At 43.7% G+C, this 13,009-nt stretch overlaps 1 protein-coding gene across 1 annotated transcript in view; it reads right to left on the bottom strand.

Annotated features, from left to right (window-relative positions):
- Nucleotides 1-12,086, bottom strand: part of HS6ST1 (heparan sulfate 6-O-sulfotransferase 1) — a 193,543-nt gene extending 181,457 nt beyond the window's left edge. The window contains exon 1 of the mRNA XM_074153191.1: nucleotides 11,569-12,086. Within this exon, the coding sequence (XP_074009292.1) occupies nucleotides 11,569-12,086 (518 nt within the window). The remainder of the gene's footprint in view (nucleotides 1-11,568) is intronic.
- Nucleotides 12,087-13,009: the final 923 nt, after the last annotated feature.

Here is a 13,009-nt window from a genome sequence, read left to right as displayed (position 1 = left end):
TGCTTGGAGCCTGACTGACTTCTGAACACTCGGGGCTGAAAATTGGTAACTGGCTATTAAAGTGTAACTGCTGAAAATAGTAACTGGCTAATTTGGAGTTTCTGTAATACATGTGTTTGCTATGTATGACTGGTTGCATAAACAGGTGTCGGCTTCATCCAATTTAGTAAAAGTCATGAAAACAACCCTTTCTGAGTACTGTTAAGAGGCTCATCCTAAGACGGTAATACCTCACTCAAAAGATTTGAATGTATTGACCGTATTAAATTTGACTGTTGAGATGAACAGTTGTTTCTGATGTTGGCAGAGTCATGTCTTGCACATCTAAAGCTTTCTGACCTATTAAAAAAAGGGGCTCTGCAAGGACCAGAACAAAAAGAAAACCTAAATAAAAATCTCAAGACACAACCAGCATCTCGAAATAGATGAATGGGTTGGGTTTTTTTCCCAATTCCGGAATACGTGGGGTTCACAGTGCTGGAGTACGACCATCCTCTCCATCAGAAGAAGTATGGAAAACATGAGACATTTTTGTAGTTACTTCCTGCCAGTTAGGCCTCGAGCTGCTAGCGCCTGCTCTGCCTCAGAAACTTTTAAACCCATGGAAATGGTAAATGGACTACATTCACATTGTGACTAAGAAAGATGGGGGAAGGTGATCACACAGTTATGGGAAGAAACCGAAAAATAAGCACAACTTTAAGTAAATTACTTCACCCTCTTCTGACTTATCCTAGTTTAACAAAGTACGTGATATCTTGCAAGAGTGTAAAGCATTCAAAGAGTAATACACCATATTAAACACATTTTCCCTTTCTAAGAAAATATAGATGATTTCACTTCTTTATTAAGTGATTACTTCAGAAGCACCCTGAAAGTGATCAGATGGTTTGGAGCATATTGTAGGACTTTCTGGGCGTAGTGGACTGCTTTCACACCACACCGGATGAAGAGTAAAGCCATGGGCATCTAAACAAAGATGACACAGCCTTCAAGTGAACTAAGCCTACGACAGAAAAGGACATTTCAACTCCTGCTTCAGCACCAAACATTTCCGAGGATGTCTAATCAAAATACCTATGCTAATCTTATTTGGTGATAATAGCATTTACGAGGTGTATAACAGCACAGGTCAATGAGCTCTTAATTATGAACAACAACCAAGGAACTTTGCATTTCAACACAGGAAGCTTCTTCCTCTCTAAGGAAATTGGGCATATTAGAAAGTATGACAGAATTTGCCTGAAAATTCAAGATGTGATAGAAGCGGGGACCACTGGCTGATTCAGAGCTCAAGTCCTACTTCTAGTAACTTAGGAGAATAGGAAGAGATAGGCAGTAACAGATCTCTAAAGTGACAGAGGAAAATTTATCAAGTTTAGGAAGATAGCATTGAAGTAATCAAGGCACAAGAAAATGCCAGCCTGGAGGAAAGTGTTAGTTCCGAGGACAGAAAATAAATGCTGTTCTGATATTGTGAAGAAGTAACACACTGCTTAGACAAAGCCTGTCTGCAAAGTATAAAAGAAAGAGCAGGATTAAACGCTGTGCCCAAATAACGGCTTGAATGAAGAAGGGTAATATTGAGTCATTAGTCTTTAGCATAATATTACATTTCAAAATCAAAGCTACCAGTAGCAACAGTAGGAATCCTGATACGTGTACCAGAATATGGCTGTTAAAAATGCAGGATCTCACTACAATAGTGGTGAAATCAATGGTAAAGTCTTTGGCCTGGTCTGAGGCTCTACTGCAGTCAGGTGATGTACACACTGGAAAGATGCTGTCATTTTTAAACATATGGAAATGTGGTGAAATAAATCAAAGGAAAACTTCAGGACAAATAAAAGCTCAAGATGATTTATTTTGGATGTGTTGCAAATAATACCACCAACCGCAACAGTATAATCAGTGATGGCAACTCCACTCAGATCCTTGGAACGAGAAATTCCAGTTTTCTCCCCCTAGAAAAGATGCTGAGGTATTTCCTTATCTGAAAAGGCTCCTGTGCAAACGTACCGGCTTTCCTGTACAGTACACAACGGATGAAGTATTTCCCTTAACGAGGTTTCTCATCTAAATGACTCCTACTGTACTTGTTTCAGCAGACAGGATAAATCTGTTCAATCTCCCTCCTTGCAGAACTACCCAAGTCGCATCTGTCTTTTCTCTTTCAAAGACCTAAAAAAAGGTACAGGTGGCAAGAAAGAGAAGAGAAAGAGGCAAGGAACAGAAGAAGGTAATCCAGTCTTTTATGATTTAAGGCATGGTTGAAGGGATGGTTGACTGATTATGATTATACTCTGAGATTCTTGTGCTCCTTGTACTTTCCCCCATCTCCTCTAGAAAAGCAAAACCTGTCAGGAAAGTGGTGAGTCAGCACGCTGCTGCTGTTTGTCTTAGCTACGAGGCATTGATTTTTTTCCCAACGCTTTGATATAGGGTCACAGGTACCCTAGCTAAAATCTTTACTGAGAGCAAGGGGGTCACAGCAGCAAGAGCTGTTAGTTTAAACAAAAAAGTCAATTCTATTTTTACAGTATTTGTTTGGACACTTAAATTTTCTGAGAGACCTGAAAGGAAAAAAATACAAAAAAAGACTTCTTTCTTTAAGCTGTTAAAGATAAGAAAAGGAAAGAACAATTCACACTCTTCACAAAATCTTCTTTCAAAAGCCACTGAGTATTTCCCTGTAATCAGTTATCTTATACATGTGTATGTCTAATTAACACAAGAACTAAGGCTAAAATGTAGAGCAATTCCAATAAATGGAAGGATTTTTTGGAAGGCAGCACTTCTACCTCTTTAGCACTTGTCCAGAAACCAGGCCCCTTTTGACTTACCCGCAGTTAGACAATGAAAAGTCCCCAGGCATTTTGAAACTAAGCAACGCTATTTCGCCAGAAAATCTTAAATCCTCTTAGTTAGTACTTCAAGATCAGCATTAACCAAAAAGGAAATTTGGTGTATTTTTAAAAACAAAAATGCAAAGGTGGCTCAGGAAGCTCAGAGGTCTCACCCCTCGCATAGAAGAGGTCCATAAAAGGAATGATAATATTTCAATCTGCAGTGAGGTGTAATGAAAGAATCTCTGCTCAATAGGCTGGAGATTAGTTATGAAGCAAAACACAGAGTCAGACCATAAAAAGCTAATTGCAAATCACTGTTTTCTTGTTTAAATTGGCAGGAAATTGTGAAATATTTCCTCTATAAAAACATAGGTGAGCTATTATGTAGAATTTACCATTAATAGGGTGGAAGGAAGGGAAGTACAGAGCAAAGTAATAATAACATGCTAAGAAACTAGTCACTTCTGAAAGAGACAAAGTCACTGGGCAGGAAAGGTCTGTATGTGAACATGTAAGTCTGCGATTTACGGTCAAAGACAGCTTTAAGACAGACCACTTAAGAGCTGGTTTAGGCTGTGAATGAATATAACACCAGGTGCTATTTACTATATACTTTGTAAGAGGCTTTGAAATACGCAGGTGAAAGAGCCATATAACTAGGACTGCTAAGAAATTCAGGTTACAGTTAGCGTTGGACAACAGGAGTCTCTTAATCCTTTCTGGATGCATCACTGGAACAAAGATGCCCGAGAATATTTCACATCCTTAGCTCCACTCAGCAGTTTGTAGGGACGAAGCAGCATTCAGAATAGTACATCATAGTTCCGAGGCTAAGCACAGAAATGACAACGGATGTACACCATTTAATACAATAGGGTTTAGTTGTTTCTACTTAAGTATATGATGTGCTTTTCATTTGTCGACCTCTCTCTGCATGGACCTTTCCTGAAAACACTTTTTCCAGGCATGAGATACCTCAGGTTCCAATAGCCATGCATTGGTAAATAGCTCCTCCTTTGGTGGTAACACACAAGACTATCTGAAGCATCCTCTTCAGATCTGAAACTCGACACACTACAGAGTACAGAGGTGTTTAAGGCTCTTTGTGTCTCTGTGACAATAATCTCCAAAGGACTCTTCAGAGAGATTCTCAGACTGGATTTTCAGCAGAGTACTCTGTTACAGAAATAGAAGGGTGAACAAAAATACATCAAATAGTGATTACAGAAACTGTGTGGCCTTGAATCTATGCTAGTGGTTATTTTTTCCTCATCAATTCTTACTTCAATTTCTTTAGAAAAAGTAGAGAATTTTTTTGTTTGTTTTTAAGGTCAACCACCATTTCAGAAACAAGAGAATTTGTAATGGACTACTTCAGCTCTGTGTTCCTCCTGTGCTTCATACACTCTTTCAACACAGCAGCACTAACATCTTTGTTTAGGAAGACATTTGCTTCTGAGTTTTAAGTATCGTTCCCTTCCATGCACACCAAGCAAGACTCCATCAAAAAATCTTGACTCGGCAGACTATCACACTTGTGATTATTAGGAATTAAAGACCATGCTTCATCTTTGCTTGACAATGCACAATTTCAGTCAATAATGGAAAATTTCTCTCTGCTGTAATATTTCCTGGCAATACAAGCATAAACAAAGATAAGCTTTGTGGCATTAGACTACGCCACTTTGGCTTTCTAAAGCAAGGAGAAGCTCAAGTGTTTACTGACAAAATATTACCTGTTTAAAGCATTACTACAACAGATGTGGTAAAGTTACTGCCAAGTAAGTGGAAGTCTAAAATAAAGAGACACAAAGCAGTGATCTTGGTTCTACGACTGACTGAAAGCAATCATCCATGCTCCTTTCCCTGTTTTTGAGACGTACAAAAGCCGTAACCTGTAAAAGACAGCAGGATTTACAGCAGGGAGACTCAGAACGTGCGCAATACATTCAGTAAACCAGATATTCCTAACTGAATTTAAAATCAGGTGTGTTCTATCTGTACAGTCACTCTGTTCCCAGGTCAAAGTACCTAGAATGCCAGAGCCACAAACACAGCCCCTTTGACTGCTCTCTATCATGATTCTTCTGTGGCTCTGCTTGTCACTGTTGTGACTAACATTTGGGTGAGGAACACTTTGGCAAGGAGTCATCTAGGACTCTTGATGAGAGCAGGAAGCGTGGGCATTGCGTACAAATATGACTCAGATAAGGCACAACATCAACTTCACTTATGAAATGAACTCAAAGAAGTTTTCTTAAATAACTCCAGGCCCGCACATCCTGAATTGCTTTCTAGAAAACAGGTCCCAGGTTACACTCCTACAATTTCTGTGACAGGCAGCCAAAAGCTTCTGCTGATGGCTGACCAAACCCATTAAGTCTGACCCTGCAAATCAACGAAGGAAGAGGCCACAAGAGGAGGCTAATCTCTTCCTCCTTCCTAGAAGAAACAGAAGGCCCAGAGGGAAGGCAGCATTGTAATAATCTCCAAGTTATAACATAATCCCCTCTAGCAGTGCTTCCTTAAGAAGCAATATGACCTCTTCCAGTTTGCATCCTAATATCCAACGAAAGACCTTCACCAGTCCTCTGCGGGGAAGAGGCCTCAAGACACATCCCCAGGCAGGTCCCACCCTTTTCACACCAGGTAAGGCTGCATCAGGTTAAGTTCTATCACACCACATCGAACTCACATACTTGCAGATCACAGGGTACTTTTCACCTAAAGCCCCTACAGCACTCATGAACTCCCATTTTCTTAAATCACAGACTCCTTTCAAGATGTGACATAAAGGTCACGAGGTGACATTGCTCAAGATCATGTTATTTTGGAAGAGATACACGCACACTAAAATTGCTTGCTCAATGAGTGATAGAGAACAGGCCCTCTACTCGTCATTTCAAACTGACAAGACAGGACCCTTCACGAAGTGTTACAAACTGTAATCTCTAAGTAATTAACCTCAAAAGCCTTGCATACGCTCGGGTGGTGGAATACATCAGCTGTGCATTCACAGTGGACCATTCCTTAAAGACTGTCCTTAGACTGGGAGTATATATCAAAGCACCCAGTTCAGTCGTTAATAACATTCGAGTCAGCTCTTTAAAAGTAATTATTTCTGAATTGTTGGGTTAAGAAAAAAAAAAAAGAAGAAAAAAGCGATTATCAAAGGTTTTACTCAGAATAGCAATACATTTTTATTTGTAGAGTGGGAAAGGATAAGGGCAAAAAGGCAAAATCTGAGGTCTGGGTAAAGAGTGTTCGCAAACTTCTAAGCAGAAAAACAAAATTATTATGTTATGACACAACTTTTGTTTAAAGATTAATAGAAAACAGCCAAACGCATAGTTTTGCAAAATCAGGTTAGTGTAAGTATACACTCAAGCAAGAACATATCTAAGGACACATCCTTTTGCTTTGCCAGCAAAATAAAAAAAAAATAGTAAGAGTAATTAGACCTGGTGTACTAGCCAAAAGCCGTAAACGCAGATAAATATAGTACCTCAACCTGAAGGCAGCTGTTTGAAGAGTTCCAACTTTCACCTACTTTTAGTTACCATGTCAAATTTAAAGATTTTCACCACAAAACTATCCGGCCTCTCAGAATTGCCTGGCTCTGAAAAACCAACCTGGCTTTATGGGCAAGCACCAGTGGATACAAAAAATTTCATATCAGACCAGCAGGCTTTAAAATACTCCACATGCTACGGATTTGAGAGAAGAATCAGGCTACTGAAAATAGGTTTACATTGATACTTCTCCCCCACTCCTTAAGAGAAACTAGCCTAAGCTGAACTGGTGAGTGGAAAAACTGCCCCTTGCTCCCCGCAGACAGGTATTTCACAACCCCCAGCACACACAGATCCACCAAGAATGATAAACCCAAGCTTTTTAAAAGTGCTATTATGAAAACGATTTGGTAAAGCCTTTCATTCTCAAACAGTTGGTCTCTTGACAACGTGTCTCTGCAGCTCCTAAGCACACATATAATAAAAACCTCATCAAGAACAGATCCCTGCAAAGGGACAGATATGTGGTTGGAAGCTGTGAAAGTTCACACTTCAGAAAAATCAAACCAACAAACTGCTGAGCCTTGTTAATTGTGTTTTGTTAAAAACAAAAAAAAAAAAAAAAAACAACCACCAACCCAAAACATAAGCTCTAAATAGCTTATCAGAGAGATTCTAAAACTTAGACTATCTGTTTAACAGCAGGTTTTACTAACCCGCCATAGATTTCTTACATTAAAAAAAAGTATATGAATTACAATTTTTATTTCTAAAGCATATGAAATCTAGAGAAAGAATATTGAAATTGGAAGGGCGCACATGTTTTTAAAATCACAAAGAAACACTTCTGTCAAGTTTTTTGTCCATAGATGAACTCAGAAACCAAACTTCTATGACAGACTAGCACAGAAAAACACACACACAAACCCAAGACGAAGCTTAGTGTCTTAAGGTGGCTCATTAAAAATAAAAAAACCCACCATATACCTGGTGCTTGAAAGAGAATAACAGAAGGCAGAGCATGCGTGTGAGCTGGGGGAGCACAGAGCCAGCAATGCCCTTCCAACACTCTTCCAAGCACACGAGTTCTCCACAGCAACAGGCAGCTGGCACGGAATGTATTTTTAAAGGAGCTGTATGCCTTAAAGTCCTCTCCATGTGAATAACATCTCTTCAGGAGAACACCAGCTTAGATGCTCTTGTTTTCGTGAGACAGAAGAAACTGGCAGGATGGCTACAAAGCCCAGGCTGTTTGGGGTTGGGTTGGCTTGGTTTTGTTTCGGTTGTTTGTTTTTTTTTTTTTTTGAGAAGCGCTAGAGGAAGCATGTAGAATTCCTTCAGTGTAATTTATTTGTTTTAGTGTTCCTGCAGCACCTTACATTAGAGTCCAGCTCACGCATGAAGTGTCCTACAAGGACAACTTCAGAACACCCAGCTCTGCTCTTGTGTTGGGAGCACAGAAGGAGGATGCAGCGAGAAGGGCATGGAATCACGCTTCCTCCAGGGGCTTTCATCCAGTCCTTTAACGGAGGAGATGGACAAGTTACTAGTGGATCACTTCAAAGATTTTTCTAATTCTGGAAGCCAAATTAAATAACTGGGCTGACAGAGAAGTTCGGCTTTTTTTCAGAACCAACCAAAGAGATCAGATCTCTTGCAGTTTTAGGTGAGATAAATTTAAGGGAGCAGTTCACAGACACTGCTTAGCCTCTGCTTTCTGAAATATCATCATGATGACTCAAACCACGCAGCTTAGTATTATCTGCTTTTTTTAAAAAAAAAAGTCTTTTCCAGCAGTTACTTATGCCTAACAGTACAAGGAATGAATAGGTCTCCATTCCCAAAATCTTGGAATTTGCCCTCTACTAAAGCCACGAAGAGAACTGCAGCTGAGTGACTTCGCTGATAAACAGAGCCAGCTTCAGAGTTCCTTGGAGTCCCAAGTTTTACAGCCCCCAAACAAATCAATCTCTTGCTTTTACTGGCTGTGTATAAAACATAACATTTGCTTCAAGAAGTGCTTGTCCAGAAGTCTTTTGAATACAAAACAGGGGAAGTCACTAAGGGGGTGGGGGGGAAGAAGGGGGATGAGAACCAGTAGTTTGTTGGGGTTTTGGCTTTTTTTTTTGAAGGAGTACTGACCTATCAGAGCTAAAACACCCATCTGTAACTTCTTACTATATCAGTGCAAAAGAAAGAAAGAAAGAAGAAGAAAGAAAAAAATAAAATTGCAGTCTTCGGCAATCTAGGGCTCCTAATCATTAAGTGTAACACAGAACAGAAGAACAATAAAAAGAGCAATTGCATTGTAAATTTATGTACCATACGCAGGTTATGGAATGCGGTGCAATAGGGCACTGTGCAGTGATAAAACTGCATTCCTTACAAAGTTAACAGCTTTAAACTCATGATTTGTACATGTGGGCAATACTGAATGACCTTCACGCTTTCCAACATTCACTAGAAGGCAGATTTATTTGTAATCACAAGTCAGCTGTTTTGTTTTGGGGGATAAACATATAGTTGGAAGAACAAAGGTTTAAACTTTGAATTAATTAGTAGAAGCAGAGGCCAGTACGTTAGCTTTAAAACCTGAGTTTGAAGACTGTACTCCAAAACCCAGAGTGGATAACATTTAAATCTGAGGGAACCCTGACCGAATAGTTGTTTGCTGCTCCTTTTTCTTCTTTTTTTTTTTTCTTTTGAAAGAGAGTGAGATATTTTCATAGTTCAGTTCTATTATAAAACAGTAGCCTCTCCAGCATATGCCTTATGTAAAAACATGTCCTGTTTCAACGCAGGAGATACAACACTCACAATGGAGAAATGAAGTTATATTGCTCTTAGTGCGACGGACATAATACAAGACTATCCCTTTTCTAACAAAGGCAATCCATCAATTTTTATTTTACAAAAGCATTGCCTGTCTCTTACTCCCAATTTTCTTAGACATGAAATAAATAATAGTTTGGAGAAAGTGTCTACTAAACTGGACTGCAGTAGAACAGAGCAGATCCTAGGACAGTACTAACATACCCAGCAGTTGCTCATTGCACCAAAACCATCCTCAGGATACAATGAATAGGAAATTCTGCTTTTTGACTAAAAGACCAAGGTGATAAACCTTGGATTATCTAAAACTTTCACATCATAGTTATTCTGTAATCTGCTGAAAATGAAGTTCTAATTTAGATTTAAGGGAAGTGAGGAGACTACAAGTAAAGAGAACTATTTTTGGATATGCAGACATGAGGGAATGGGGCAGGCTTAATTATTTTTCCTGCACATCCAAAATCAAGACAGTTAAGAAGTATATAGAAGCATATAGTTCCTGATGTTCCAAAAAAAGTGGCAAAGAAAAGCTTGTTTACAAGCATTTGACATGAGGCGATAGGCTTCTGGTTCTCAACTTCTTTTGACTTACAGTAAAGAATTTAATTACTACTTCCCAATCTGAAGTGCCCTGTTCTCATGTACCTAATAAAAAAAAAACAAACAACAAAACAAAACCCAGCAAACAACTGCTAAGTAGGATGAGACAGCTAAATACTGAACACATCACAGATTTCAGTACAAAATTGCCAACAGAAGCAGACAAGACAATTCATAAAACTACACAGGTCCTTATGTAAGGTTAATGGTTTGCTAGGCAAGTACCAAGGTTCACAAAATGGGTAATTCTTTGTTTCTTTTTTAAATCTGATTTGAACTTCGTGCATTCTTACTGACAAGACTTCACTAAAATCTCAACAGCAACCAGATGGGCTAAGGATATTTTACTTACAGGTGTTTTCAGGCACCTAATTAATAAAATAAGAGACCACAGGAAAGCCTGAATACTCAGCCCTTTAGATACATACTTCAGTTTGCTGCTCCTGGGTCAGGCAGCATGACAGCAATCTGAGCACAGTACTTGGATGACTAACACCAAAACGGGTTGAAAACAGCAGCAATCATGACAGAGACAATAAAGAACCCCGGCAATCACACTCAGCTCCACTCAAAGAAAAATGATTAAAAATCACTTTTAAAAAACGCAGAGAAAAAACAGTTATGATGCTAAAACACACTTTCTTAAAGGCCACTTTTCACTAAAGGGATTATATATGGTATTAACAATATGCATATAAATAAAGCATATGGCATAAGCAAATGTTAGCATAAGATCTTGGACACCCTTAAGAATGAAACTTTAAGGCAAACAGATTACAAAGTGCCGTAATAAAAACACTGATATATCAAGGAAGGTGTGTGTGGTGTTAAAAAAACCCGATCAATTAAAAAACCTGTCTCCTAAAATGAAAGACACAAAGATATATTACGCTAAAAGAACATAATCTTTGGAGATCTTAATATAAGCCACTGTCTTTATCAGAGTACTTCAAACGGAAAATTCCTCTGAAGCTTATAATTTAGAAAGAGACCAACGTAGAGAAATAATGGGATAAGACAGCAGAAACACTGGCTATTCAACAGGGATGCACTGAGGGGTGCTTTCGGGTGGCTCTTGCTCTCTCCTGGTGCACAGATGAGGGAGACACAAGGAACATGTACAAGGTAGTTCCTTTTCCCAAAAGATTTCACCTCAGGTCTCCCTCAAGATAAACAGGGTGTTTAAGGGATGTTTTCTGCAACGTGCAAAAAACTATCAGGCGGACTAGAGGGGGTAAAACAAGGGGGTAAGCACGAGGACTGGTGGTGTGGTGTGCCTCTCCTCAGTTGCACCGGAGAACAATTCCAGCTGGAGGAAAAGGGGTGCACAGGTTAGGGCACGGCTGATTACAAAGGCAAGCTTGAGACTAGGGTATGGTGTAATGGGTACTAAAAGGTGGCAAGCAAGGTCTGAGATGAAGACTTAATGTTTAGAAAAGAGAGTAAGCAGAACAAATACAGAGGCTTGCTAAGGGGTCCAGAGAGGCTGCTAGAGCAGAAGAGCACGGGCTGAGGGTGCAGCGCGCTGGGTACGTGGGAGGGAGAGAGCAGTGTTATTTGCCTGGGAATGCAGAGGGAAGGCGCAGGGCACAGCCTGGAGGGCGGGAGGGGAGGACAGGTGAACCGGCTGAGGAGAGGTTCGGGGCAGGTTGGGGCAGGGCTGGTTAGCAGCACGCTGCAAGGCACCGGGAGGAGGGGGGGGGCTCAGCAGCGGAAGGGCTCGGGGCGAGCGGCGGCGGGGCAGCGGGGGGGGGGAGAGGGCGGCGGGCCGGTACCTGGGCGTCTTGGCGGCGGCGCTCTCCCGGCGGTCCAGCACTCCGGGCACGCAGTTGGTGAGCTCGGTCCAGTCGGCGTGCAGCCCGCAGCTCCAGCCCGTGGAGAAGCGGGAGAAGAGCCAGGTCTCCCGGCGGTTGGGGCGGTAGCAGGTGCACTTCTTCTGCCCGGGCCGGCAGTCGCAGGGCACCTCCAGCCGCACGTTTTGCACCAGGTGGCGGCCGAAGGTGGTGCCGCCGGTCTTCTGGATGTGCAGGAAGACGATCACGTCCTCGCCCTTCATGTCGAAGGCGAGCTCCCGCTCCAGCTCCCGCACGGGGAAGTAGTACTTCTTCACGTAGTGCGGGTCCGGCGTGGGGAAGAGGTCCAGCTCCTCCGAGTAGGAGCGGCCGCTGGGGGAACCCAGGCTCAGCCCCGGCCCCACGTACTGGTACAGGATAAGCATGAAGCACACCGAGACGGCCACGATCAGCAAGAACTTGCTGGTCCTCTCAACCATGGTCCTTCCCGCACGCTTCATGTGTCACCATCTCCCGGGGCTGCCAGCGCTGGGCAGACGGCGGCGGTGCCGGGGGGGCGGGCGGCGGAACCCGGCGCCTGTGCCAGCCGCCTCCCCCCGCGCTGCTCCCCGGAGCAAGAGCCTCCCCGGGGGCGGCGGGGCCGCTGCCTCGGTCGCCTCGGCTCCCCGCAGTCCCCGCCCCGGACAGCGCCGGGAGCGGGGCAGGGGCAGCCCGCAGCCAAGCCCGCTCCGGAGGGGCCGCGGCAGAGCGGCGAACTTGGGAGAGAGGGGCAGGAGGGGGGCGGAGAGGGACCGAAATGCAAAACCAGCCCCCTCCCGCCCTGCCCCCCCCGCCCCCCCAACACACCCGCTTCAGGAAGCCAACCCCATCCCGCCGCTGCCTCCGCCGTGCCCCAGCCCCAGCGGCACCGGCACGGCAGCGCCCGCCCCCGCCGCCGGCTGCGCACGGGCTGGGCTGGGCTGGGCTCGCCTCGGCCGGCAGCGAGCGCTTCCTGCCCGCGCCGCCCCGCGCCCGGCATGCACAGCGCCGCCGCCGCCCGCGCCGCCCCGAGCCCGCCCGGCTGCGGGCACACACCGAGCGGCGGCGCGGCGGGCCCGCACTGCGCCCGGCTCCGCCCGCAGCCTTTGCCGGCCTCGGCTCCCCGCAGCGAAGCGCCGGCGCTGCAGAGCCGGGTGGGCTGCGGGTCCCGCAGCGCTCGGCTCCCGGCCGCTCGCCGGGGGCAGTCTTTGCGTGCCACCTCTGTCACCCCGAACGGGGAGCCTCGGAGCTCCTCGGGGGCTGGATTCCTACTCCCTTTCTGAAACAACAATTAATTAGGAAGAAGAAAATTTGCATGGAAATAGGACTAGGGCTTCCCACATGTGCCTGCCGCCGCTGCGGCCGCCACACGGGACACCACAAGCCTTTGGTTGCAACCTCGCAA

Source organism: Numenius arquata, chromosome 9, assembly GCF_964106895.1.
Source record: "Numenius arquata chromosome 9, bNumArq3.hap1.1, whole genome shotgun sequence".
Taxonomy (NCBI): domain Eukaryota; kingdom Metazoa; phylum Chordata; class Aves; order Charadriiformes; family Scolopacidae; genus Numenius; species Numenius arquata.
The sequence above is the reverse complement of the archived record's forward strand: the minus strand, read 5'-3'. Positions and strand labels throughout refer to the sequence as shown.